The sequence below is a fragment of the Cydia amplana genome, chromosome 14 (genome assembly GCF_948474715.1).
Source record: "Cydia amplana chromosome 14, ilCydAmpl1.1, whole genome shotgun sequence".
Classification (NCBI taxonomy): domain Eukaryota; kingdom Metazoa; phylum Arthropoda; class Insecta; order Lepidoptera; family Tortricidae; genus Cydia; species Cydia amplana.
The window spans coordinates 11,615,979-11,642,690 of NC_086082.1; the positions used below are offsets into that span (position 1 = coordinate 11,615,979).

General features: G+C 37.5%; 1 protein-coding gene across 1 annotated transcript in view; it reads left to right on the plus strand.

The window, feature by feature from the left end:
* LOC134654137 (MOXD1 homolog 1-like) overlaps nucleotides 1–25,283 on the plus strand; it is an 83,862-nt gene extending 58,579 nt beyond the window's left edge. The window contains exons 3-13 of the mRNA XM_063509586.1: nucleotides 7,523–7,672; nucleotides 11,065–11,223; nucleotides 13,168–13,480; nucleotides 14,969–15,070; nucleotides 16,075–16,238; nucleotides 18,792–18,908; nucleotides 19,454–19,600; nucleotides 20,457–20,611; nucleotides 21,453–21,553; nucleotides 22,666–22,832; nucleotides 24,530–25,283. Coding sequence (XP_063365656.1) covers nucleotides 7,523–7,672; nucleotides 11,065–11,223; nucleotides 13,168–13,480; nucleotides 14,969–15,070; nucleotides 16,075–16,238; nucleotides 18,792–18,908; nucleotides 19,454–19,600; nucleotides 20,457–20,611; nucleotides 21,453–21,553; nucleotides 22,666–22,832; nucleotides 24,530–24,709 — 1,755 coding nt within the window. The 3' untranslated portion in view covers nucleotides 24,710–25,283. The remainder of the gene's footprint in view (nucleotides 1–7,522; nucleotides 7,673–11,064; nucleotides 11,224–13,167; nucleotides 13,481–14,968; nucleotides 15,071–16,074; nucleotides 16,239–18,791; nucleotides 18,909–19,453; nucleotides 19,601–20,456; nucleotides 20,612–21,452; nucleotides 21,554–22,665; nucleotides 22,833–24,529) is intronic.
* Nucleotides 25,284–26,712: the final 1,429 nt, after the last annotated feature.

Below are 26,712 nucleotides of genomic sequence, written 5' to 3' on the forward strand. Positions count from 1 at the left end.
GTAAACCCTCGGTCTCATATGTTTGCGTATTCCATTGCACGCTCTTCAACGATTCTCCAAATCGATATAGTCTACTCAAATCCCCGGCGATAAATCTTAAAACCTACCTACTCCGATTTGTACCCCCATTATGAAAACATCAGGCATTCACGCGAAGATTACAAATGCCTGATTAGGACTACCATTTTGTTAACGCGAAACATGTAAGGTTGCCGAAAATACATTTTTTACCAGGTAGCTGTTTCACATACAGAGTATTAAAAGCTGAAATAATAAGGTCATATGGGTGATATTCAACTGACAAGATGAATATAATTATAAAGGTATGGCAGAGGCACGCAGAGGTTCAATTGCGTAACAACAGCAGTACGTTGATAAAAGAAAAATGGTACAATGCCTCAAGGGCCTATTTTAGATTTAAGCTAGTTTTTAATTTCTTTTAGTAATACACTGTATATATCTTGTTTGTAAATAAAAGAAAAATAAGGATATTTTTTTATTGAGCGCTTTGGACACTTTTTTTGTAATAGGTAATGTGATGTATGTGATACTATAGATAGATTTTGATGTTGAGATATTGTTGAATTGTCTATTCTCATAGCATCAGTACAGTTTCCTACATATATTTTTCATAGTTTTATAAAATTCTAACCATTTAAACGCCAACCAACAACGTGGTAAGTACCTTTTGTTTTAGAACGACATAATTGATGACGATGAACTTGTCTCTAAGATTTCTCATAAAGATGAGCTATTAAAAGCCATACTGTTTTATGACCTTAATGCTGCATTCTTCAACGTATATTACGCTATTCTTTTTATTATAAGTACTAAAACTTGCACAGAAGCATAACCAAGTGTGTCTTTGGACGCACATATACTTCTTAGAGCACTTTCACACTGTCCTACATCACATTTACTTTTGATGATTGATACATCAAATTATTTAAATACGCAATCCTGTATGCTTCCTATGTATTCGATTCGATAATTTTGTAGGTTAAAATCGTAGCTCAAGAACAAAATTTATTAAGTATTCAAAATCACATATTGTATTTCATATTCTTATACCAAACGATTGTCTAGAAAGCGGTTTCGACATTATAATATACTAAGAGACGTATTAGAATAGACGGCGTCTAACCACAGCTCCGGGCCGCATGCGGGTCTTTCAATGTATATTTGCCGCTCTTCTATTTTACCAAAATCGACCATTTTTGTACACTAAATACTTAAGCTTCGAAATAAATTAAAAGTGGAAAAATTCACTGTCTTGTCTGTCTTGTTCGCAGACGTTTCTGCTTAATACAAAATTAATTCACTAAATACTTGCTCTTTGAAGTTTCAGAAACTGATTATTTCTATTGTTTACTATGTGATGGCTTTTATTTTAAAACGTTGACCCTTGGATAGTGTAAAAGAAGTCTTAGAATCGGCATACCTAAATGCAACACTTGTTTGTGACAAACCTAACATCAGCGTATGACGTCGATTTACATGCTTACCTATTGTCCCCCGATTCTCATGCGCAAACTACCAGGCTCGATTCTCGAAACTTATTCTTTTGTGTGACCGTACAAAGAATTTTAATGTTTCCGCTTGAACTTGCTGTTACACAATAGAATTGCGTAACGTTTTGATCCCATTTTGATGTCGTTTTTCTCAAGAAGCCGCAAAATCTAGGATTTATTGAAGGTGCGGTCGAAGTCGTAAAAATGAGTGGATTGTCTAAGGTCCAGACTAGTTTTACGCTTATTACATCCAATTTTGCCCACGATTTATCGTAAAAAACTTCTTAGGTATTATTTCAGTGAATAGGAATATTCCTAAGATTTTTTTTTATCTAGCTTAAATAAAATAGAGTCTTTATCGTGAAAACAAATTCAGCATATTTATGCAAATAATTGTAATTTATTTTAAAACCGTCATGTCAGTCGTATTTTTCATTAAACTAATTGTACACTTATCTTACACTTATTGTTTCATATCGTATTACATATCGTTGAAATACTTAGAATACTTGGATCCTATATATCACGTCTCATGCCGGGTTTAGTGTTACTCTCGTTAAACCTCCCAAAATATTAAGTACGCAAGTTCACCCGCCAAGACCCAAAAGCACAGGCTACCATAAATCTTGATAGTTGTGCAGTATGAAATACCTACAACAAACTGGTTTAGCAGAGATTCGCAGATTTACGCCCCACGTCCGTTCCCACGATTCAATACCGATCTTTTTATATCATATCCTCCGTAATTTAAGATTCTATACCAGTTTAACTATACTTAATTATCTGCTATTGTCTAATTGGTTATCCTTATTAGTTGAGTGTTTGATTTATTAAACGGATGATTGTCAGGCGACCTCGATGCTTGAGTCTTCTATACTAAGTAAATGTTTTTATTTACACAAGTATCGTCATAAATAAGAAGAATAATGCTTAAAATTAAATTGAAAACTGTCTTGCTTAAGGCTTGGTACATAGCTCAGTTAGTAGAGCGGCGGACTGGTATCCCCGGAGTTGCGAGAGTCTCGCCGAAGACAGTGAATTTTGCACTTTTCCTAAGCATACTTTGTAGACGTTCCTGCTTAATACCAAATTAATTTAAAAATACTGGTAACAATAACACTTTTATCTAACGTGTTTTGTTAAGCCTTCCCCAATATTTTTCCGGTTATTAAACCAAACCATCAATAAAAGGAAACAAGGACTCAATAGTTTAATAGTCCGTAAGCGTTCTTATCACAAAGCTACGGAAAACCACTGAACTGTTTGCCCTATTCCTATCTGTTTCTATGCAAATTGATTGGATTGGAAGTTTCCACACCGATAACCACTTGGCTCTTATTACGGTTGTTTAAAGCACTACTGACTACCATTTTAGGGGAGACTAGTCAGAAGCGATGGACGAAAATCAGGTTGACACTTTTTGATATCGATATTGCTGCGCGGTTGACTTTTTTGCAAACAGTAGGAACCTAAAATGATCCTGCGAATCGTTTAAATACTTTCTATATTTTAGAGCTACCCAGAATAAAACATAAAATATTACACAAAAGAGAGTTAAGGATCAAACTATAATACGGAATCTTAAGATTTATTTTAATCACCCTTGTGGCGCCCTTGCTGTTTATAAAAGGATCCCTATTCTATTTTGCTACACGGCCGATGTCTATTTAAAACTCGTATCACTCATCGCTTACCCATTAGATAAACATAACATGACTATTTTAAGTGCCTGCGAGGAGAGGTATTCTTATAGCAGTTATAACACTTCCCATTTTATTTATGTGTATAAAATGACTGTGTTGGAGCGACGAGTTCCCTGTAATACATTTTTTATCCCGTCTTACCCAAATCTCTAAATGAACTTAAATTTATCTTTATTGTTGATTATTCGTATTTGTACAATTTGGTCTGTGAGACTACAACAAAAATAAATCCCTCAGTCTGTCAGCCCTATTTGAAGCTGTCTACGACTCATGCATTTCGGTCTTAGCATTACTGAATGCTTTAGGGCTCATTGAGACGACGCGCGAACTCGCATACGATTTTAGTTACATTACGGACCACTGAGGTTACATCAATTCAGCCGACCGATCAAATGACGCAATGTAATGAAACTTCTCCCTCTAAATGAGCCCTTATTCTTTGTCGGAGGCCTATAGGTAGATGTCGAACAGAAGTTCGACAGCCGACAAAGGGCAAGATAAAATTCTTCACCCCAACTGACATTTGGTATCATTACACACGCCAGGTGCCCGACATGTGGCACGTGCGTAGACATCTGCCGGCAAAAAAAAATTCCTTTATCTTTATTGCACACTTGCACATCTGCCTATTTCAATATCATCTGCCGCTACCGAAGGTATTGCTTTTTATCTAAGCGATACGAATACAAAAAGTATGGAGCTCGGTTTGGGATAATTTCTTCGATACCCAAATCACGGATTACTTAACTTCACCCACGTATTTTACTTCACATATTTTAATAAAAACATTTTTAAGACCACGTCGGTGGAAAACAAGCATACAGCCTGCCTGATGGTAAGCGGTCACCGTAGCCTACAGACGCGTACAATATTGCGCATTGCCTACCCTTTAATTTTTTTTAAAGAAAGTCCACTTTTAAAGATAATTTTAGAACTTATTGCGTTATATGGGTTACATGCGGTTCTTCATAATAGGAGTGTACTTACAGGTTTTTGCCGAGTGTACAGGCTAAATGGTCGGCAACACGCCTCTGGAGTTGCAGGCACGGTAACTGCTTACCGTCGGGCGAACCGTATGCTTGTTTGCCACCGACGTGGTATAAATGTTGCCTGAAGTTGAAACAGGTTTAAGTTTACCACTTTGTTCCTTGGATCAAAAGTAAACGAAAATTATTTAGGGATTTTAAATCATTCACATCATTGTGTTTACTGCGCGACTGCCGTATAATAAATACACATTTGTGACGTCCTACGGGTAAAGGTACCTTGTTGGCGCTTACGCTATTATTAACGCCGCTCCAATATTATTGCGGCGCTATGCGACGTAAGCGCCAGCGGCTATAAGGTACCTTTTACCGTCACATTTATGGAATATCTTGGACCGGGCCATAATTCGGAACCGTGTTTATTCGCGCCTTGCTTATCTGTTGCATTAAGTAATCTGTTTCCAAATGCTTTGCTTTTATTACTTGCGGGTTCGAAATGTTCTGTTCAGAATCGTCTCTAAAACTTTTGTTTGCTTCCCGATCAATTGCGGACGCTTGATCGACGTTTCCGTATCTTTTATTGAGTTTCCAAATAAAAATAAACTTGGAAACAGAAATAAAATTCTGTTTTTCTTATATCCGGTTTTGCCATTAGCTTGCCCGGTGTTTTATAAATAATAAAGTATCGTTTAACTTTGTTAGGAATTTAATATTACTTTTTAGAGCACAAATCTTAAGTTGGAGCCGGGGGGTTTAGTTAGAGATAGGGCAAGTAAATGGAGTGGACGTCCTTCGAGCTGCCCGTTTTTCTTGTGGAATAGTCATTTCAACTTTCGGGATCACGTGCAAGTGCCGTAAATTATGTTTTAATGCTCGTAATCCAAGTGAAGTAAACTTAAGTTTAATAATATATTTCTACTAGCTTTTGCCCTCGACTTCGTCTGCGTGGAATTAGTTCGAGCAGTTAGAGTAAGTATAGCGCCTGGATAATATGTAATGGCAATAATTTGGAGTATAATGCTTAATTGCTTACAGGCGTTTCATTAATTTCTCTTTTCCACCCCCCTTTTCACTCTTTTTAGGGATGACTTCCGACATAAAAACTATCCTATGTCCTTCCCCGGGACTCACACTATCTCTATGCCAAATTTAAACTAAATCCGTACAGCGGTTTAAGCGTGAAGAGGTAACAGACAGACAGAAAGACAGACAGACAGACGGCCACACTTTCGCATTTATAATATTAGTATGGATTTTGAATTTATAATATTTAAACATGCGTTTTGCCTAATAAGAAAAATAATGTTTTTCTTTATTGCCTGACCTGTTACCAAAAGAGATGCCGTGAAAAAAAAAACACAAAAATAATCATGGTTCAAACTGAGTTTTAAAATCCAACTCTATATTTTTTAAGGCAGCTCGCTTCAGGGTAATCAGAACAACTTGAAATTGGGCCCAATATAATTCAATGTCAAGGGTATTAATAAAACACAGTTAGCTAAAAATGTACTGCATATTTATATTTATAAATATTTCACATTATTTCAAATTCTTCTTCTTCTTCTATTATAAGTAGAATGAATGAAATGAATGAATGAATGAATGATGTAGAAGAGCTGTTAATCATTTTAAGACTGTGGTGTTGCGTTGCCTAAATTGCCTAAATTTACGAGTTTCATATTGTAATTTGTTTATATTGACCTTGGAGTCGAGAGCACTCCAACAGCCATATTCGAACTTTAAGATACGTCAAATATTAGATATCTATTAGCCACCACCAAGATAATAATATGTTAGTGTCAAACAAGTGTCAAAAGTGTCGTTTCTTCAAACAAAAACGTCACCTTTGATACTTGTTTGACACTGACATATCTTGGTGGTGGCTAATAGATATCTAGTTCAAAATCCGAATCGGGCCCCAAGTCTAGTTACTTTTCTAGAATACAGATCAAGAGCAATTAATTATTGAAGAGTTTCTTTATTGAATAAATAAAAAACGATTTTAAGTGGTGTCAGCAGACAGTCAATCAGCGTTTGAGTGTTTATTATTTAGTTAAGACTAAAAGAGAATACAATATAGTATTTACTAACCAAGCAAGCAGTTGATACATCTGATGAAGCATGTTTTGGTATCCAGTAATAAAAAAAAATAAAAACAATTTTTGAACTGACAGTAATAAAAGATACTTAGTTAAATCTTTATGTTAAAAATATAGACTTGATACAGCGGTGTTCTGTTTTTTAAATGAAATTACTTACATACATTTGGCAATAGGATCAGGGATCGGAACCGGTTTTTTGCAAAAACTTAGAAATAACCATATTTTTCGAATTATTTTATACTCGAAATGTAGGACTCAGTTGTGTTTTTAGGTTACGACTTCGTATTATTAGATTGCCCAATTAGAAATGAAGTAATTAACAAAGAACGAAAAAATACCGTTTCCGTTCCCATACAAAAAATACCGGTATCCGATCCCTGAATAGGATATTATTATTTATATTTCGTTAAAAACCTAAAAAAGAAGGTCATACTTTAAGTATGTCCAGTATTTAGAACGTTGTGGTAAACATAAATAAAAGTTATTATAGAAAATAAATAAATTAGTTGGGTATTAGCTACTTTTTGAAGTAGGGTATGTTGAAGTAGGGTTACTTCTCTACGCATTTATATTCGGAGATTCACACCAAGAAAACTATTCATTCAGCAAAAGTCAAATATTAAATTGCTTATACCGATTCCGGAAATTTATGGAACTCGTCTTGGCGAAAATATGACCAGGCGGCAGACAGGTGACGGTCTGCCTCCTGGTCATATTTTAGCATCAGACTTCAATTTCCTGTGGAAATGTGAATAATCTCCCAAATAAAAAACCTTACGAGCCATGAAAGTATATGGTCTATGAAAAGGAATAGGTATTTCTGAATAAAACCAAGGGTCTGACGTAAAATGTTATGTTTATCATCATTATATCGAGCAAAAGGCCACATACCACAGGACACGGGCCTAAAAAACCGTCACAATAATCAGTCCCTTGCCTTTATTCCCCACTCTCCATTATCCAGGCTAGTCGTATTTTAGAAAGCTACATGTAAACATTTTCGACAAAATTGGCAACAAAATTGCGAATTACACGCGTTTTGTACTACCAACAACTCTGATTAAATTGCAATTTTTGTACAATATAAGACTCAGGTGGACGTTTCAAGATTGTAACATTTGCATTCAAAAATAATATGTAATAAGTACCTAATAGTAATTGAACTTTTTGTAGCATACGTTTTTACATATTCTTATCCTTTTGTCTTATTTTCTTTTCAGGATTGCCACGGACTAACGTTCGAAGACAGAGCTGTGGCCGACGAAGTGCAGAACGTCGAGCTGATCTCTGGCTACCAGAATGCCACGCACACCACTGTCGAGTTCAGAAGAATGCTGGACACGTGTGACATACAGGACTTTGTTATTGGTGTAAGTATTTGTTTTTCATGAAAACAATATCTTATTGACAATGCAGGTTTAACGCAGTTCTAAGCGCTGATTCTTCAGGATGTTTTCCTTTCCCGAAAAGCAACTATGCAATAAATATCACACCAGATACTGATACAAAGAAGTGTAAAGTGATGTGCCGTCGAAAAGTTTCCAAAACTGAGAAATTTCCATATTGAAAAATTTCGGATGCGTCTCATGTTTTTGTATGGGAATGTAAATTTTCCGTTTACAGAATGAAAGTTTCCTTAATTTCCTATGAAGTTTTACTGAAACATCCGAGAATTTTTCCAACTTTTTAAAAAAATTCCGCAAGTTACACATCTGTGTCTAAAAAAAATCAAGATGGCCAGGGCAGAGGTAGACCATAAAGGAGGTAACAGGACAAGGTGAACGCATTTTATAGCGACGAGTCGTGAAATAGAGGGAATGCATTTAGATAAATGTAGGTTAAAAAAGCGGCCAAGTGCGAGTCGGACTCGCCCATGAAGGGTTCCGTATTTAGGCGATTTATGACGTATAAAAAAAAAACTACTTACTAGATCTCGTTCAAACCAATTTTCGGTGGAAGTTTACATGGTAATGTACATCATATATTTTTTTTAGTTTTATCATTCTCTTATTTTAGAAGTTACAGGGGGGGGGACACACATTTTACAACTTTGGAAGTGTCTCTCGCGCAAACTATTCAGTTTAGAAAAAAATGATATTAGAAACCTCAATATCATTTTTGAAGACCTATCCATAGATACCCCACACGTATGGGTTTGATGAAAAAAAAATTTTTGAGTTTCAGTTCGAAGTATGGGGAACCCCAAAAATTTATTGTTTTTTTTCTATTTTTGTGTGAAAATCTTAATGCGGTTCACAGAATACATCTACTTACCAAGTTTCAACAGTATAGTTCTTATAGTTTCGGAGAAAAGTGGCTGTGACATACGGACGGACAGACGGACAGACGGACAGACGGACAGACGGACAGACGGACAGACAGACAGACATGACGAATCTATAAGGGTTCCGTTTTTTGCCATTTGGCTACGGAACCCTAAAAAGGCTAGAAGGTGGAAACGCTTATTGTGATGCATGTGTCTTGTCGAACAATTTGTTGTCATCTATGAATAACAAGTGTTCTGCAAACCAAATTAAAGGAAGAGCAGGGTCATTAGCCCACCCCTCTGTTATACTTACATAGTAAATCATGCTCTGAATGCAAATCAGCCGGCTTTCATCGTTATCCCCAAAGATTCACTTTGTCGGAGATGCTTAGGTAATTGCTTTATCAATCAGGCCTGGCAGTTAAATTTGAGAGACATTGTGTTTAGACGAAATATTTATTTTTGTATTTTGGTTTTATATGTAGTCTAGCTTCTGCCCGCAACTTTCATCTGCGTGGAATGTAGAGATAATTGATAAAAAGCGGCCAAGTGCGAGTCGGACTCGCCCATGAAGGGTTCCGTATTTAGGCGATTTATGACGTATAAAAAAAAACTACTTACTAGATCTCGTTCAACCCAATTTTCGGTGGAAGTTTACATGGTAATGTACATCATATATTTTTTTTAGTATTATCATTCTCTTATTTTAGAAGTTACAGGGGGGGGGACACACATTTTACCATTTTGGAAGTGTCTCTCGCGCAAACTATTCAGTTTAGAAAAAAATGATATTAGAAACCTCAATATCATTTTTGAAAACCTATCCATAGATACCCCACACGTATGGGTTTGATGAAAAAAAAATTTTTGAGTTTCAGTTCGAAGTATGGGGAACCCCAAAAATTTATTGTTTTTTTTCTATTTTTGTGTGAAAATCTTAATGCGGTTCACAGAATACATCTACTTACCAAGTTTCAACAGTATAGTTCTTATAGTTTCGGAGAAAAGTGGCTGTGACATACGGACGGACAGACAGACGGACAGACAGACGGACAGACAGACGGACAGACAGACGGACAGACAGACAGACATGACGAATCTATAAGGGTTCCGTTTTTTGCCATTTGGCTACGGAACCCTAAAAAGTACCCTATGTCCTTTCCCGGATTTCAAACTATCTCCATACATTGGAAAAATCATTCAAACTTCAAATTTCTCCAAAATTGTATGCAGTTTCATTGCACCCGTATTTGAATTTATATTCAACTGAAAATGTAAATCGTAAAATGCAAAGCGTATACCAAGTTGTATTTTTATAAGCCCGATAAAGCCATCGATCATTATAAGTATTTAATATTTCTAAAATTTTATCATAAGTCACATTATCATCACTTCTTCAGTCACACATTAATTAACTGGGACAGTTATAATACCGCAGTTTTTTGTTGTCACTGCGTTACAGAACTGTTGAAATATCAAACCCATGTGTTCTTAGTGTAAGGCCTGAGTGGCCTCGAGTTGGGCGTACAGTGGGGCGGAGCGTGCGGCGTGCATGTAACATTAAACAAATGCAAATGTATAGGAGCAAATGCAACGGCCTTAGTGCACGCTGCTTTATTTCTTTATTGCACCATGGTAATTACAAGATGTTAAAAACATAAAACGTATCTCATGTACCCGGAACGGGTATGGCAGTTAAAACTTAAAACTAGGACTAGTGCTATTAAATATGATATTAATAAAAATTATAATTATTTACATTGTTGGTTGGTACAAAGTTACAAACATCGGAATCATTTAAAAAATCGTCAACTTTATAATAGTTTTTATTAATAAGAAATGCCTTCAACTTTTTTGCAAACGTTTCGTCCTTCTCTTCTGACCTAATGTAGTTTGGAAGATTATTGTAATATTTTGCAGAGGAATATAGGGGGCTGCTTCGGAATAGTTCTAGTTTTGGTGCAGGTAGTTGAAGTTTGTTTTTTAACTTTTTATTTTGCTGTTTTTGGAACAGGTGCATATTTTTCCTCACATACATGGCTAGTTCATAAATATAAATGCATAGTAATGTTAGTATACCATGCTCCGAAAAATGAGGCTGGCAACTTTCTCTGTTATATTTGTTTAGCAATATGCGTATACAGCTTTTCTGCATTACAAACAAGTCGTGTGCATCAGTACTATCACCAAACATCACGATACCGTATCGCAACCAGGAATGGGCATAGGCATAATAGGCAGAGAGTGCTGCAACGAAATTTGTATTTTTACGTATTGTAAATAGCGCATATTGAAATTGGGATAGTTTTGTTTTAGTATGTAAAACGTGGGCTTTCCAATTCAAATGACTATCGATAGTAATACCTAAGAGTTTGAACTTATTTACCTCTTCAATTTCTTTGTTCCTCCTGACCCCGACGCCACGCTGCACGCCCCGCCGAACGCTCCACTTCGAGCGTCTACTCAGGCCTATTAATCTTTATTTAATTTCAACAGGACGACACAATGCAAGTGCTGTGGGCGCTCGGCCCCGACGGCTCCGACGGAGACTTGCCGAAACACGTCAAAAGTGGCTCCCGACCCCTTAGGCTGCTGCTGCCCGTGTCCAAACCAGAGGCCATACCGTTGAGGCATTGGGATGTGCGGATAAATAATGTAAGTTGTCTTTATTATATTTATTTATTTATTTGTTAGCCTGTTGTGTCCCACTGCTGGGCCAAGGCCTCCCTCTTTCTTCCACGCGTCTCGTTCTATGGGAATATTAGGCCAATCTTCCCGAAAGACATCAAGATCATGCCGCCATCTCTTCTGTCTTTATTTTACCAACTTTAAAAATGAGAAGGTTGCCTCACACGGCCGCGCACTCTAAGGATCTCAATTTGACGAGATATTTTATTATGTAATAATTATGCATGTTTTCCGATTACTCGAAGACGAATTGACCGATTTGGAACCAATGATCTTTTATACAAGATGAGCCATACCCTAATATAACAAGCGTAAAAAATGCTTCCAACGTGACGTTGCAGCATTACTTACAATTTGTTTACAACTTCATACGCAAAACGCGTAATAGAGACGGCACAATTAAAAGACTACCTAAGTTAAAAAAAAGACGGCTAGTGTTTGTCACTTGCGCGTTGAATTCTAAAAGAAAGAGGTTGATTACGCTTCTTCGATAATCGCGCGAAACGTAAAACTATTAAGAAAAATAAATCATAGAATAAGATTTTTGACAGAAGGTACAAATCATTTTAGTGCAGTTATACGTAGTACTTAATGTACCTACTCGCTACCGAAGTTAAGAGTTTTCACATTTAGTTATGTAAATTAAAGTTAAGTTTTGTTTTTCTGAATATAATACCTATAGAATAATTATTGTACACATTGAGACTATTTTCTTATTTGACGCGACCCGGGCAATAATATGGCCAATAATAATCTCTAATTTGCTAATTGTTGTACTAATTACAAGAAAAAAATTGTTCAAGTAAAAATCCTTAATATTTCAGTTGAAATGTATTATGTATTTATCTTATTTGTACGACAAGCACCAAACTCTGAATGCAACTTACCGTGACATGTCTGATATGGTAACCTATGTACGCGCAGTTGGCGCGTCCTTGTCGCTCTTGATGAAAAGAATATAATCTTGTCTCTTTCTTTCAGACGACCGAAAATGGCGTACGGTTTATTTCATAAACCGAAGAAAAACGGATTATTTTAGCTTTTAATTACGAGTGATATGTGACGCCGTCAATTTGTTTGCGCTTTTGTGGATAATTTGAACATTTTAACATAATGCAGGTCGGCATTTTGGTGCATAGTTCACGTTATTTGTGGAATCGTATTAGCCAGTGTACAGTTGTTCACCTCTCGCTTGCGTCAGGCAGACTGAGACAAAGTGTCCAACTTGTCACAAGGTGAGTGCTTCAATTTTGGAACCTGTATGACGTATCTTGTATAAAAGATCATTGTTTGGAACATTTTTGTTCAGACAGTTTCATTGTAATCCGTCAGAATCATATGATTCCTGGAGAAATCATCAAATATTACAGGCAAACTTACTGATTTTGATATATTTTATAGTCTTGTATTTGCTTTCGGAAAGCACTGTGTGGTTAGTTGCTGCTGATGAAGACCCATGATGGCATGACTGTTTTGTCAAGTTGAATCTTTTTTTAGTATAACACAATATCGGTAGGTACAACTAGGTATAACACTGTTCTCTATACCTAAACAAGTATATATCATTCAGCTAGTTCAGCGACCCCTAATTACTCGTTTGTTTTGTTATGTTTTCCTTATGTTCTCGAGGAAATAAATAATAATGTAACGTAACTGTATACGAGTACTTTATGTGAAAACAAAATCCTCGACGATGATACCTAAACGTATTTTGTTACGCATTAATTACATTATATTGGTAACCCGAGATCACAGTTTTCAAATACTAGGTTTTATTTACTTCGTAAAAATGTTTTTAAAGAATCATTTAGTTTTTAGTGTACTAACTGAGAAGAGGAGGCTGAACACTTGATCAGCTGTGTCAACTTTTAATTTTTACCTACTTTTTAATAATATTCTTGAACCTTCCAGCTTACAATACCCCACGACATGGCGACCCTATTCTGGTGTAAGATCTTCAAAGCACCCGACCTACCCATGAAACACCACATCGTAGGCTACCAGCCTCTGATCGACAGCCGACCAATCAGAGACGGCGTCCCCGTGCTAGAGAAAAATAGGCTTTCCCCCGTTCATCATATGGTCCTTTACGAATGTGCCGAGGATCCTGATCAGCATATGTGGAAGGAATGGGCCAATCAGGATGGGTTCTATGGGCCGAGTAGGCCCAGTGAATGGGCGACTTGTGTTACGCCGGTTGCAGCTTGGGCTATTGGGTCTAAAGGTAAGATATTTTAAAATATTCTTATGTTTCAAACAATTATGTCAATTGTTAGGTTTTTTTTATTTATTTATTAAAAATAGGTAAGCATTTGACCACAATCTCACCTGATGGTAAGTGCCGATGCAAGTCTAGGATACCTAATACATATAATAACATGCTTACCTAAAAGATGTCTAGATTCACTCTCGATTTAAAAAGATCCAAGTTATAGTGGACTGGGAATAGATTTGCAGGAACTGAATTCCACTCCTTAGCCGTTCGCATGATAAAGCTGGATGTATGTGCCCTTAAAAAGGCTGCGTTAGAATCATGTTTATTATAAATGCGAAAATTTGTATGTATGTTCCTAATATACCTATGTCTATTCGACTATCTGTTGCAGTTTTGAGAAACGTTTTACTTTTGCTTGTAGGTATATTCCTCGATTAAAGAAAATAACTGTCGATCATTTTGTCAATCTATCTAATCTAATAGCTAGGAACAAAAACTTAGTATAGTTATTAGTTATAATGTATAACGAGTAGAAGTGGAATATATTATGCATTATGGCCATTATGAAATGCGTTATAAATTCGTGGTTTTGCATAACGTTTTCAAAATATTCAATTGTTTGTAGCATTTAGTATAAAATAACGATTGACAAACCACAAAGCCATTGCATCCAATGCGGTTTCCGGCATCACCAATCAGGTATTCCAACATTCAAATCTAGAACAGCTTAAATGCTATTAAACGCTACTGTACGTAAGACGCTTTGGTTTGGAATACGAATAAATGTGGCCGGAACGACGGACAGGGTTTCTATGATTTATTATTGGATGGGAGTTTGTTAATCGGTCGATTTTTTATTTAAAAATAAAAACTATTTTTTTAGTGCTTCGTACAAATGTTTGTTCATGGAGCACTTATGGGATCACTTGGATCTTGCAAAATGGTTAAATGCATTTTTCTCGGAGACCGTTCCACGCACAGATATCAGTCAAAACTGCTTATTTTAGTCAAAGTTAAGATGTGTATTTAGCGTAGAAACGCCAGCATTTTTAAATATTAAATGAAATGCGCACATAATACAAAAAAAGTTACTAAGGCCTGCAGTGTCCAATACTGCCGAGAATGCTGAATAAGATATCTCTTTAGTATATTTAGGAAATTCATGGAGTGGATAATCCATCTGGAGTTACCCCCAAGAATCAGAATCAGAATTAGGAAATCCATTTTATTTTATACTATCTAATGTTTCGGTTGTATTCGATTGATTCTCATTACGTTAAAAATCCTTTAAATGTTACCACGGTAACGAAGGATGAAGACTTCGAGAAATTAATATTGATCACTACGCCCGCATCTACTTTGCAAATTTAATTGTACATAAACTTTAACAAATGATCATTCAAGTGTCTTCAGTTCTCACCTAAAACCTCATTAGATTTGCAACCTTCTTGCTCTGATTTAAGGTGTATTTTGGTGGTAATTGGATGTTAATTTCAGGCGAATTCCTTCCGGAAAACGTCGGCATCCCGCTGGGCGAGAAAACGGGCGTGTCGTTCTACATGCTGGAGGTTCATTACGACAATCAGGCGCTGCATGAAGGTGGGTTCATTAAGTATTTTTTTTACCTTATTTTCTCGTAATGCATGTTAATTATAAGATGTAATTATTTTTGAAAAGATGTGTCCCGCCGAGTTTGTTGCCGGTCCCATATTGGGATACCCTCCTCCAATTGAGGGGAGATTTAAATCTTTTCGGGGCAGAGGTGTAGGGTTGGAGCCGGTCTACCTAGCTTTATTTGACGTTCATAAGCGCATTGTAATTATGCCTACTTGAATAAACTATCTTTTATCTTTTATCTTTATCTATTATTTACAATACTAATTTGTCTGAGTGTTTAGTGTCAGACCGGTCTGATGGTCCCACGATACTGAGGAGGATCGTGATATATATTTTTTTTAAATAAACTGCTACGATATTTGGAATACCTAGAAGTTATAGGTTTCTTTTAATAAATATGAATACTAGGGGTTTAAAGAACTCGCGATTCAATACAAACCAATTATATTATGGCCTAAAGTCTAAACAGATTGGACGAGCGGCGCATTCGCCAAATCAAGACGAGCTACCGAGAATGCGCTAAGGTGTCGACTAGAATTCTTTAAAGAAAGGCTGTTGTCACAACTCTACTTCAAATAAACAAGAGATAACTTTCCAAGGAATCAAAATCTGCGGAAAAGAAACAAATTAGCTAGCACTTTCACAAATCTAAAAATAGTGAATTCCGGTCCTTACCATATGGCAGTTACAGTATATAACAACATACCGTTAGAACTAAAACATATAGAGAAAGATTCAACATTCTTTAACAAACTAAAAAAGTTCTTGGTTGAAAACTCATTTTACAATATAAAGGAGTATCTTAATTATAAGTCTTAATAATGTTAATTGCTAGTGTGTGCTAGTTTTATAAGTATTAGTTTTTAAGTCTTTATGTATATTGCTGTGCCCCAACGGGGTTTATGCTGGAACATGTAAATACTATAAAATCTTGTAAAACCCATAAAAGCAATGAATAAATTATGAATTATGAATTTTCTTCTCAGTGCTAGACAACTCCGGTATAAGGATCCACTACACACCAGCCCTGCGGGCGCACGACGCGGCCCTCTTAGGCGCCGGAGTGGGGGTGTCCGCGCTCCATGTGATTCCGCCTAAACAGAAGCAGTACAGGACCGTCGGCATTTGTAGCCCCGAGTGTACGAATAGTGTAAGTTGCCATTTGTTATTAATGTTATTATTGGCAAGGTGCGAAGTTGGTGGAGGGGGAAGTGGCGCTGATCGTCTCAAACACAGGTAATCTTATGGAATGTCCGCCATTAGTACTAGCGGCAGCCGCTTGAACTAATTTTACTCCATAAGATTTAACGTAGAAAGTCCGCCAAAATGAGGGCATCACCAGTTGTGCACCTAGCGAATAGTCACACTGGTAGACGACTCCGGTATAAGGATCCACTACACACGAGCCCTGCGGGTGCACGACGCGGCTCTTTTAGGCGCCGGAGTGGGGGTGTCCGCGCTCCATGTGATTCCGCCTAAACAGAAGCAGTACAGGACCGTCGGCATTTGTAGCCCCGAGTGTACGAATAGTGTAAGTTGCTATTTTATTAGTGTTATTATAGTCACACTGGTAGACGACTCCGGTATAAGGATCCACTACACACCAGCCCTGCGGGCGCACGACGCGGCCCTCTTAGGCGCCGGAGTGGGGGTGTCCGCGCTCCATGTGATTCCGCCTAAACAGAAGCAGTACAGGACCGTCGGCATTTGTAGCCCCGAGTGTACGAATAGTGTAAGTTGCCATTTGTTATTAATGTTATTATAGTCACACTGGTAGACGACTCCGGTATAAGGATCCACTACACACCAGCCCTGCGGGCGCACGACGGGGCCCTCTTAGGCGCCGGAGTGGGGGTGTCCGCGCTCCATGTGATTCCGCCTAAACAGAAGCAGTATAGGACCGTCGGCATTTGTAGCCCCGAGTGTACGAATAGTGTAAGTTGCCATTTGTTATTAATGTTATTACTTATGATAGTCACACTGGTAGACGACTCCGGTATAAGGATCCACTACACACCAGCCCTGCGGGTGCACGACGCGGCTCTTTTAGGCGCCGGAGTGGGGGTGTCCGCGCTCCATGTAATTCCGCCTAAACAGAAGCAGTATAGAACCGTCGGTATTTGTAGCCCCGAGTGTACGAATAGTGTAAGTTGCTATTTTATTAGTGTTATTATAGTCACACTGGTAGACGACTCCGGTATAAGGATCCACTACACACCAGCCCTGCGGGCGCACGACGCGGCCCTCTTAGGCGCCGGAGTGGGGGTGTCCGCGCTCCATGTGATTCCGCCTAAACAGAAGCAGTACAGGACCGTCGGCATTTGTAGCCCCGAGTGTACGAATAGTGTAAGTTGCCATTTGTTATTAATGTTATTATAGTCACACTGGTAGACGACTCCGGTATAAGGATCCACTACACACCAGCCCTGCGGGCGCACGACGGGGCCCTCTTAGGCGCCGGAGTGGGGGTGTCCGCGCTCCATGTGATTCCGCCTAAACAGAAGCAGTATAGGACCGTCGGCATTTGTAGCCCCGAGTGTACGAATAGTGTAAGTTGCCATTTGTTATTAATGTTATTACTTATGATAGTCACACTGGTAGACGACTCCGGTATAAGGATCCACTACACACCAGCCCTGCGGGTGCACGACGCGGCTCTTTTAGGCGCCGGAGTGGGGGTGTCCGCGCTCCATGTAATTCCGCCTAAACAGAAGCAGTATAGAACCGTCGGTATTTGTAGCCCCGAGTGTACGAATAGTGTAAGTTGTCATTTAATTACCGCCACATTAATTTTAGATGCGTGTTACAGATGTAGTGCATAATTATTTTCCATCGCTTTTTCCCGGAAACGTACCTACGAATGTGCCTTGCTATTTCAGTCAGTCTTGGTACAAAAAGTATAATATGTGTATTTCTAGTGCGCGGCAAGTCACCACCTGCCTCGATAACTTTGTGAACACATTGTTATGGCAGGTGTCCGTACGTCTTTGTAATAACCCAGTCTCATAGTCCACCCAAACTTCAATCCATAGACCAGTATACTGTTCTCTTTTTCTACTATGGGAGTCCAGGCAGGAGGAGCAGTGCAAACAGCGGTATAATCAGTTAAATAATAAACATTTATTGAAATGCATCGTCGTCTTATATACTATTCCTAAACCTACGAAAAACAGAAAGATAGGTATCTTAGAACTGCAGAATATAATCTACCCTTTGACGTAAATCGCGCCTCTCACGAGTGCGATGGCATATCTTCTATCTCGCTCACAATCGCCGGTTGCATGAAGTGGGTAGTAGAAAATGCAGCAATTCAGAACTACCGCAGAGAATGTTGCTTTCGAGAGTAGCACGCCCTGTCTTCCATCTCGCTCCAACCGTTGCGTAAATACGTGCGCGCCGCCTGCGCGCGCCTCAGTTGCGTCCGGCCGTCGATGCGAACGCATGTCCCATACTACAATAGTCCCAATGCCTGCTGAGACCGGTTCATGGGTGTCTATTGTTGCACCTGGGAACCGGTTCCAGCAGGCGTTCTACATGACATAGAAGCTCTCCAAGGGGCCTCTACGTGTTGGATCTGTGTCCTCACGCAAGCCTATCAAAAAACCGGGATTATAGGCCCATGATATCCAAGGAGATACACTATCTAAAACATAGTTTCAAAATATTGCTTACATTTTCTTATTATATTTTTCCCTTATTTCAGACCATGCCCGAAGAAGGAATAAACATCGTATCCGTCCTTCTTCACGCGCATGGTACTGCGAGGAAAATTTCATTGAAGCATGTCAGAGGAAATAACGAACTTCCGAGAATATCAGAGGTTCGTATTTTACTACATTTCAGCTATCATTTATATGTACTTTAAAAAACTTAAGGTTAAAATTGGACTAGCCGATATTTGCCGCCGTTTTGTGATATAATTCCACACGGTGCGCCATCTATTATTGCATGTACGAACTTTTGCAGCGCTATCTAGCGCATTAAACTCTAAAGGCGAGGCCTGTAACTTGCGAAGAAATGAAACAATGATAGGAAACAAGCTGCCCCGGATTCGCGTCACTAGATGGCAGTGAATTTAAATGGGGAATATTTTTTGATACGAAGAAAATATAAAACTGCGTGACTACTCGTCCTTATCATTTATCATGCCTTAATATTTCTAATAATACCGACAACTATGACAATTGAGAAGTTAGCTTCATTATGTATTATTTCGTCTAGCATTAGAAACCAGTAGTGACCTCTATCTCGCGAAATAAGCACTTTTTAATCCCGTCGTCAACAAAACAGCCATCTAGTAGCTACATTTTAGTAGTACGTAGCGCATTTCCTAGATGGCGCTTTTATAAACAAATTTATTTACAGGAAAACTCCTATGATGTCCACTACCAACAATCCCGCATCGTGCCAGGAGGCAGAAGGTTTATGAAAGGGGACACTTTGATCACAGAGTGCACTTACGACAGTTCGAACCGTGATAAGCCTATTTTGGGAGGCTATTCCGCGTCACAGGTAAAGTAATTTTCGTAAATTTTCATACATTGAGGTCCTTAGGGACTTGAAATAAGGCACAATTTCGCCTGGCATGTGTAAAGTGTATTCACTATAACTGTAATGTATTTTAATGGGACCCGGGCCCCTTAATACGATACGTGGAAAAGGAAAAAAAAAACATTATATATTTGATTTGTTTTCCAAGGGTTCACTGATATTATAACTCTTGGGAAATTTGCCTGTACACGTGTTGTAAAGAAAATATCATTGCTATTTAAATGGTCTCGTGCCTGGTTCAAATGTTGTTACAGTGTGTATGTACTTACCGGTTACCGGTCTTATAGGGTGGCATATGTTTTGGTACGTTAACTTTTTAAATCACTTCACTATTTTAGTCACACTGAACATTTTACAAACTGTATTGCCAATAAGCGCACTATATATGATTAACGAACCGCTTGGAATAGAGAAAACTGTAGGTGTTCGTTGCACATTAAATTAAATAATTCATGTTTTTAACTAGAATGACTGCACCAACTGACATTATTTTATAAATACTTCTTAATTATCACTTGTGTATAAGAAAAGTCAAGTCAGCCAGCCAGTCTTTATTTATTTATAAATCAAAAGGAGTTTATTCTTCAGCAAAGAGAAGAGTTGTGAAGTCTGTGCGGAAAGAAAAGAGCCTCTTCTCTTTCCGCACTGATTACAAAGTTAGTGTTTTCCTTGGGAATCTAGCACTTTTGTGACCATTATTTCTAATACATTTCAATTTTTTTCCTCGTTATCTGTTTGGACTGTTTGAAGTAGGTAATGAGCAAAAAATGTTTTTCTTTTATTATTATGTTTTAATTTACGTTTTTATTGCCTACAGGAAATGTGCCTATCATTCGTGCTATACTACCCTCGCACGGAACTAGCGGGTTGTTACTCTATGACGCCAGTCAAAGAGTTCTTCGAAACTTTCGGTGTGAGAGAGTTTTACACCCTCAGCATGACCGACGTTGAAAACATCTTCTTATCGTCAGGGTAAGTTGGACTTTATTTATAGCGGGTTAAAATACAAAATGGCCAAATCTTATTGCGGGATTATCCTTATACTATGACTCTATTAAAATCAGATTTACAAGAAAGCCAAAGTTATCAATAACACATAACGCTAGGAGTTTGAATGCATTATTAATTATGCCTGTTCAAACAGATTAAGCCTTATGCTCCATACCTAAGGTTTAAATCTGCATGTTGTTATAATTATAATCCTGAATTGTGAAAACCTTGTTTTGAAATAGCTCGTTTTGAGTGCTTCCCAACCACAGGTTCGTTTTAATTTAATACACCAGGTCAATACCGTGTACCTACCACGAAACTACGAAATCACATTTGAAACTTACCTGTTGCTCATTGGTAAAGGAAAAAGCACTAATGTTTGCGTCAATAACAGAATAGTCATTATCAATATCGTCGATTAGCCAATTCAAGTGATTGACCCGTTTCAATTTATTTATTGTCTGCCCGAGTTACACGGAAGTTTTGTTATATCAGAAAAGGTTATCAAAGCGGTCACTCCCGGGCACTCTTAGAGCGGTTTCGCACTACGTCCGATCCGAATCCGTGAAAATATGATCCGAAGTAGCCGTAGAACTATTTCTATGGTAATTTACGCACTAGATCCGTCAGATTTCTTTCCGAAATCGGATGATGGAGTGCGTAAATTACCATAGAAATAGTTCAACGACTACTTCGGACCATATTTTCACGGATTCGGATCGGATTCGGATCGGGTGTAGTTTGAAACCGCTCTCACGATGCAAACGCGCTAAGATAAGGAGAAGACGTGAGAAAGATTTTAAAAGTGTAAATTTATTTGCAGGAATTTGGAGAACCTACCACCAAAGATGGAATTTGACATAAGACAACACGCATCGGAATCTGAAGCTATGCAGGGCGATGATCAGGGCGTAGGCCTCATGAGTGAGTATAATCTATTATTTAGCGGTATTTTTAGGTTGGGTGTGATCAAGCCTTTGAAATTGTGACCACCAGCTTAACTGGGATTCGAAACCCAGTAAATACATTTACTTTTGCGAATTTGTTCCTTAGTTATGTGTGTCCTATGTAATTTTAACGTAGATAAATTCGATATAATTTTTGAAGTGAAAACTTCTTTAGCGGCGCTGTGCACTTTTTGAGGTGGGGAAAAAATGTTAAACTCGAGACAGCGTAAGGCGTAACCCTCTCTTTCTACCGCGCGGCGAAAATGTATGCCTGAGCCTGCTGTTTCGTTTTTATTCACCAAAGAACTTTAGTCATAACGTATCATAATCAGTACGGATATGATGGTCGTTCTTGTCTACGTGACAGCGTGATAAAACGGTGTCCGTCACTTTCTTTCCCACGGTGTTAAACAGTGACAGTTATTTTATCACGTGGATAAAGATGGATAAAGCTATCCATAATAGGCTGGCTGGTCAATTATTTAAAACTGGACTTTTATATTAAGCAATAAAGCTCAATGTTCTAATCGTGTACGGACTGAAATACGAGGATCTCAGTTACATTCTAACTTTATATCGATCTAATATAATTCAATAAAGCTACATCTTGATGAAATCGCTAATAAAAGTGAACTCTAGTACTGGTGAATAAAACTCAAAATATCATGACCAAATATATTTAGATGCGAGGTCTGCAAGGTAACTTTACAATTTCTATTAGAATTTTAAACAATTAACGCTACAAATTTAAGCTCACTGGCCAGCAATTTCGGAACTAAAGTTTTTCAATAGAAAGGAGGATGGGTCAATTATACATAGTGCTGCAGACATTTTGGACTAGTCATTGAGTTTTCATTTCTGTCGGCATTCCCGGAGTGCAACCCGTTGCTTTTTTGCACTACCTACTACGTTACTATTTATGTTACCTATATCGCAGTAGTGGTAAATTGGTAATACTGGTTATGATCCCCGAACATCGTTAAACATGGCTCATATCACTCACACACCTCAATATTGTCGCATTTACTTACTTACCTAGCTAATTTATTGTTATTAATATCAACTAAAATTCCCAAATCACCTTTCCAGAGGAGCTGATAATCCGTGAGCCGGCCGAGTTCCAGAACAAGACGTTCCTCGCACATCTCAACCAGATGCCATGGTCCGAGTCGGTGCTGACCGAGCAGATTGAGAAGACCTTATATAAGGGCATGCATATGACCTTCTGCAAGAAGAGGGATGATAGTTGGGGAGCGGTATGTATTTACAAGATTTTATTTAAAATAGTAAGTGCGAAAGTAGCTCAACGGGTTCTTAATCGCTTCAGAAAGAGACGATTCCAACGGAATGGCATATAGATGGAGCTTCTTTTGAATTCTAAGCCCATGCTGGTAAATATTGTGTCAACAGACGTATGAAATATCAAATAAACATTTATCTAAAGTTACCTATGAGATGTTTTAGGGTAACATTTATACAGCTGAACATCTTAGCCCAAGAACCTTACATTCAAACTCATTCGCGACACAGTGATTGTCGTAAAATTGGTTCTTTTGAAGTTAGCAACGTGGCATGCCCTTGAGTGTCTTAAAGCAGCTTTTTATTGATTATTGATATATTTAATATTATATTTAATGCAATAAATACTTTTACAACTAACGATTAAAATAGGTATAGTTACTATTTTACTATTTCGCATTTAAGTTGGTCCTTTTAGAATTTATAGAATTAACCCATTTGCTATTTAGAATTTAATATCTGGGTGACCGAGCTTCGCTCGGAAAACATATAATAACTCGGAAATGCGCGTTTTCCCAGAGATAAGACCTAGCTAGATCGATTTTTCGCCCCCGAAAACCCCTATATACCAAATTTCATCGAAATCGTTAGAGCCGTTTCCGAGATCCCCGAAATATATATATATAAATAAATAAATAAATAAACAAGAATTGCTCATTTAAAGGTATTAGATAGATAGATATGTATAATTATCTCATAAAATTGTTTTAAAAGTTTTATAAGTAGGCACATGTTTCATCACCTATTTTGATAAGCTTAACTCGAAATTAATATGTTTATCTATGTACTTATCGGCACGGAGTCAGATTACCCCACCAAACCACAGAATAAATAATAGTACTAGGTACAGAAGACTCACTCTCTAACAAAACGCGTCTGTTACGATCAGGACAGATATGGCCGCTAGGTGGCGACAGCGCCACGCGCGGCTTATGGCTAGCCACCAAACTTTGTACTTTTAGCTACCTATAGCTTGTAGCAAAGCGACGAAATCGCGGAGTGAGCCACGCCTGACCAAACGCAGTAATCCGTCCCGAGTGTTACTAACGAGATTACTCAGGTCTCTGTTTACATAAATAATATCCCACCTGCCGCTGTAGGCCTGAAGGCTGTTATTCTTAGACGAACAAAAGTTGTTTTGGAACAACAAGTGTGAACCATAATTTGTTAATCTAATGTATGTTTTTTTAACTAAAGTAGCCTAAACAGGTTGGTGTAGGCCAAAAAAGGTTTCAAAAAGGTTAATGACAATTATTTAGGTTCCATTTCACGAATATTGTTAGACTGATCACTGTCCATCAGCGATATGTATTTTAGCTGTTAGATAATCATGAATTATTCGTAGAGTTTAAAACCTCCTCTTCTAATATTTATTCTTTGATCAACTCTCAGTTATTTTTTTAAAGTAAAGAGAATAGCTTTAAAATGCAGAAGTATCTTTGTAAATTCAGTTTTGACGCCATTTGTGTTTTACCTATTTATAAATTTCAAGTTACGTGTAGACCCGAACAGATGAAGTTAACCAACAATCATACTATAATAATACCAATAACACAAAATACTATCTGAAGCAGTTCTATTTTTCTCCTAAATTCCTATTTTACGGAATTGTTTAAGCAAGATTGTGGTCACATTAAGTAATTTTTTTTTTCAGCCAATACAGATCCAGAACTACCCTGACTACGTGGAACTGGTCAGCAACGAGGCAGCAGAGAAGTCGTGTAACTACAAAAGCGTGCTACCACAAAACTCCGTAACTAAATCCGCCAATGGCATAAGCGGTTCCTTTATATCCGCTATCTTGGCTGTATTCGCGATCATAGTCGCGCGGTAATAAAAAAAATAACTGTATTTTTTAATAAACCGAGGCCAATGATTTGTTGTTTTTCGTTTTGAATTGTTTATGTCTAGGTACTGCAAAAAAATCTGGAAAAGACTTAAGACTAGATTTATCACTTCTATATAAAGTTAGGTCAGATATTTGTAACAATTTAAGAGACTTTTGCAAAGCAGACGTAAATAATACTTCGCAAAGTTTTTGACTGCGATTAGTACAGTCACGAACTGTAATTGCTGAGAAATTTAGGGTTTACTTTACATTGGACATTTCATACCGTTAGTATTGACAACCAAATTAGATTGAACTTTAGATAGGTCAACAATTAAAGTTTGTGACCGTACTGATTCCTAAAGTTGGTACACATTAAATCTGATAGATTTTTATCCAGAAATTGAGTCAGATCAGTTTTAATTGTAAGATAAATTACCAATCTGTAAGATTTGGATGATTTTGTTTTACTCATACTTACTACGATGTTAGTATTTATTTAATTTACGAACAACTTGTTTTCTAATATAATGGTGTCAGTTTGTATGAAACATTTTTCGTTTTTCGACAAACGTGTGTTAAATTTAAATTATTAACCTTTTGGCCGCCGGACCTAGTCGGCAAAGACGCTCACTCGCACGCCAGAGCAAATTTTAAGTAAACAACTAATAAAAAGTTTAGGGATTGCAAATAGTGATATCGATATTTACAATGTATGGTAAAAAATCTTTTCAATTTAGCTTTGTTCTTATCCAGCTTTAATTTCCTTCCAAATTTCCAAAATTAAACATATGTTTTACACCCGCAAATGTTTAAAATATAGGGATTTATCATAAAAAAACAACCACTAAACAATGTCGATTCAAGACGTAATATCGCCGCACTAGGCTGTACGAGAAGTCTTTTATACATGACAACGGCGCTCACGGATTGACCGGAGTGCAGACCGACAAGGACCGTTTCCGCGCGGATTAAGTAATAATAGTCTCTAGGTCAACGGCGTAAGCGCTTGTCGGTACGTAAACTTTATTAGCGTAACGTTAAAGCCGCGCATCATGTGTCGATAACGTCAGTATACCGGAACTATTTGAGTGAAAATTACACGGGGTTGAATTTTCAATGAGTGAAGAAATTATTCCGGAATTAGAATCATTCATTATAATTTCAGTTTGGTATACATTAATCTACTAAACTCTTATCAAATTAACGTTCAACGACTTGTGAAAATAACACATTAATTTAAATGTTACTTATAACAAAAAACTAGTCTGATAAATAGGTATGTCCATTGTACCACTCTTGTGCGAAGCGGTCGCGCTGTATCCCTTCCCACTACGCTATCATCTCAAAATAAAATCAACTTTTTTTTATTTATTTTTTTATTTATCTCTTCTGCAATTAGTCAACAATCCACAAGGGGAAATTTACTTGTCTGGCCTTACTTTTTACAGCTATCTAAAGAAGCTGCCTAAACTTTACATATAGTTATGCCTATCTGTCTCTCGTTTTACGTATTCTGGTAAGTAGTTACCTACTCGTTACCAACAATTGGCGATTAACAAGTGTTCAAATACTTAATTAAAAACATATTTCTGACTTTATATTTACTTTGAAAATTCCCATATCGAGTTAACATTCCCATCCCTAGCTGTCTTTTATACAAGACAACGGCGACGAGGAACATGAAAACCGTTGAAATTTCGAGCAGTTTTTTAAAATGCCTTATTATAAAAGAATAGATTTATATAACAGTTTAAAAAGCAAATAAATGAAAAAACCAGGACCTAAAATATGAACACGAGTGTAAAAGAAATTGCAATTGTTATTATTTTCACATTAAATGAGTGGTTGAATTTGTGTCTTGTATACAAGACGACGGCGCCAGCGTATCGTTCTATCGTTGTCTTGTATACCGGACAACGGCGGTCAAAGGGTTAAGAATGTAGTCCTATATTCGGGATTTCCTTCGCATGTGTTTGATGGAGTGAATGTATGTTTGTGATTTTTGT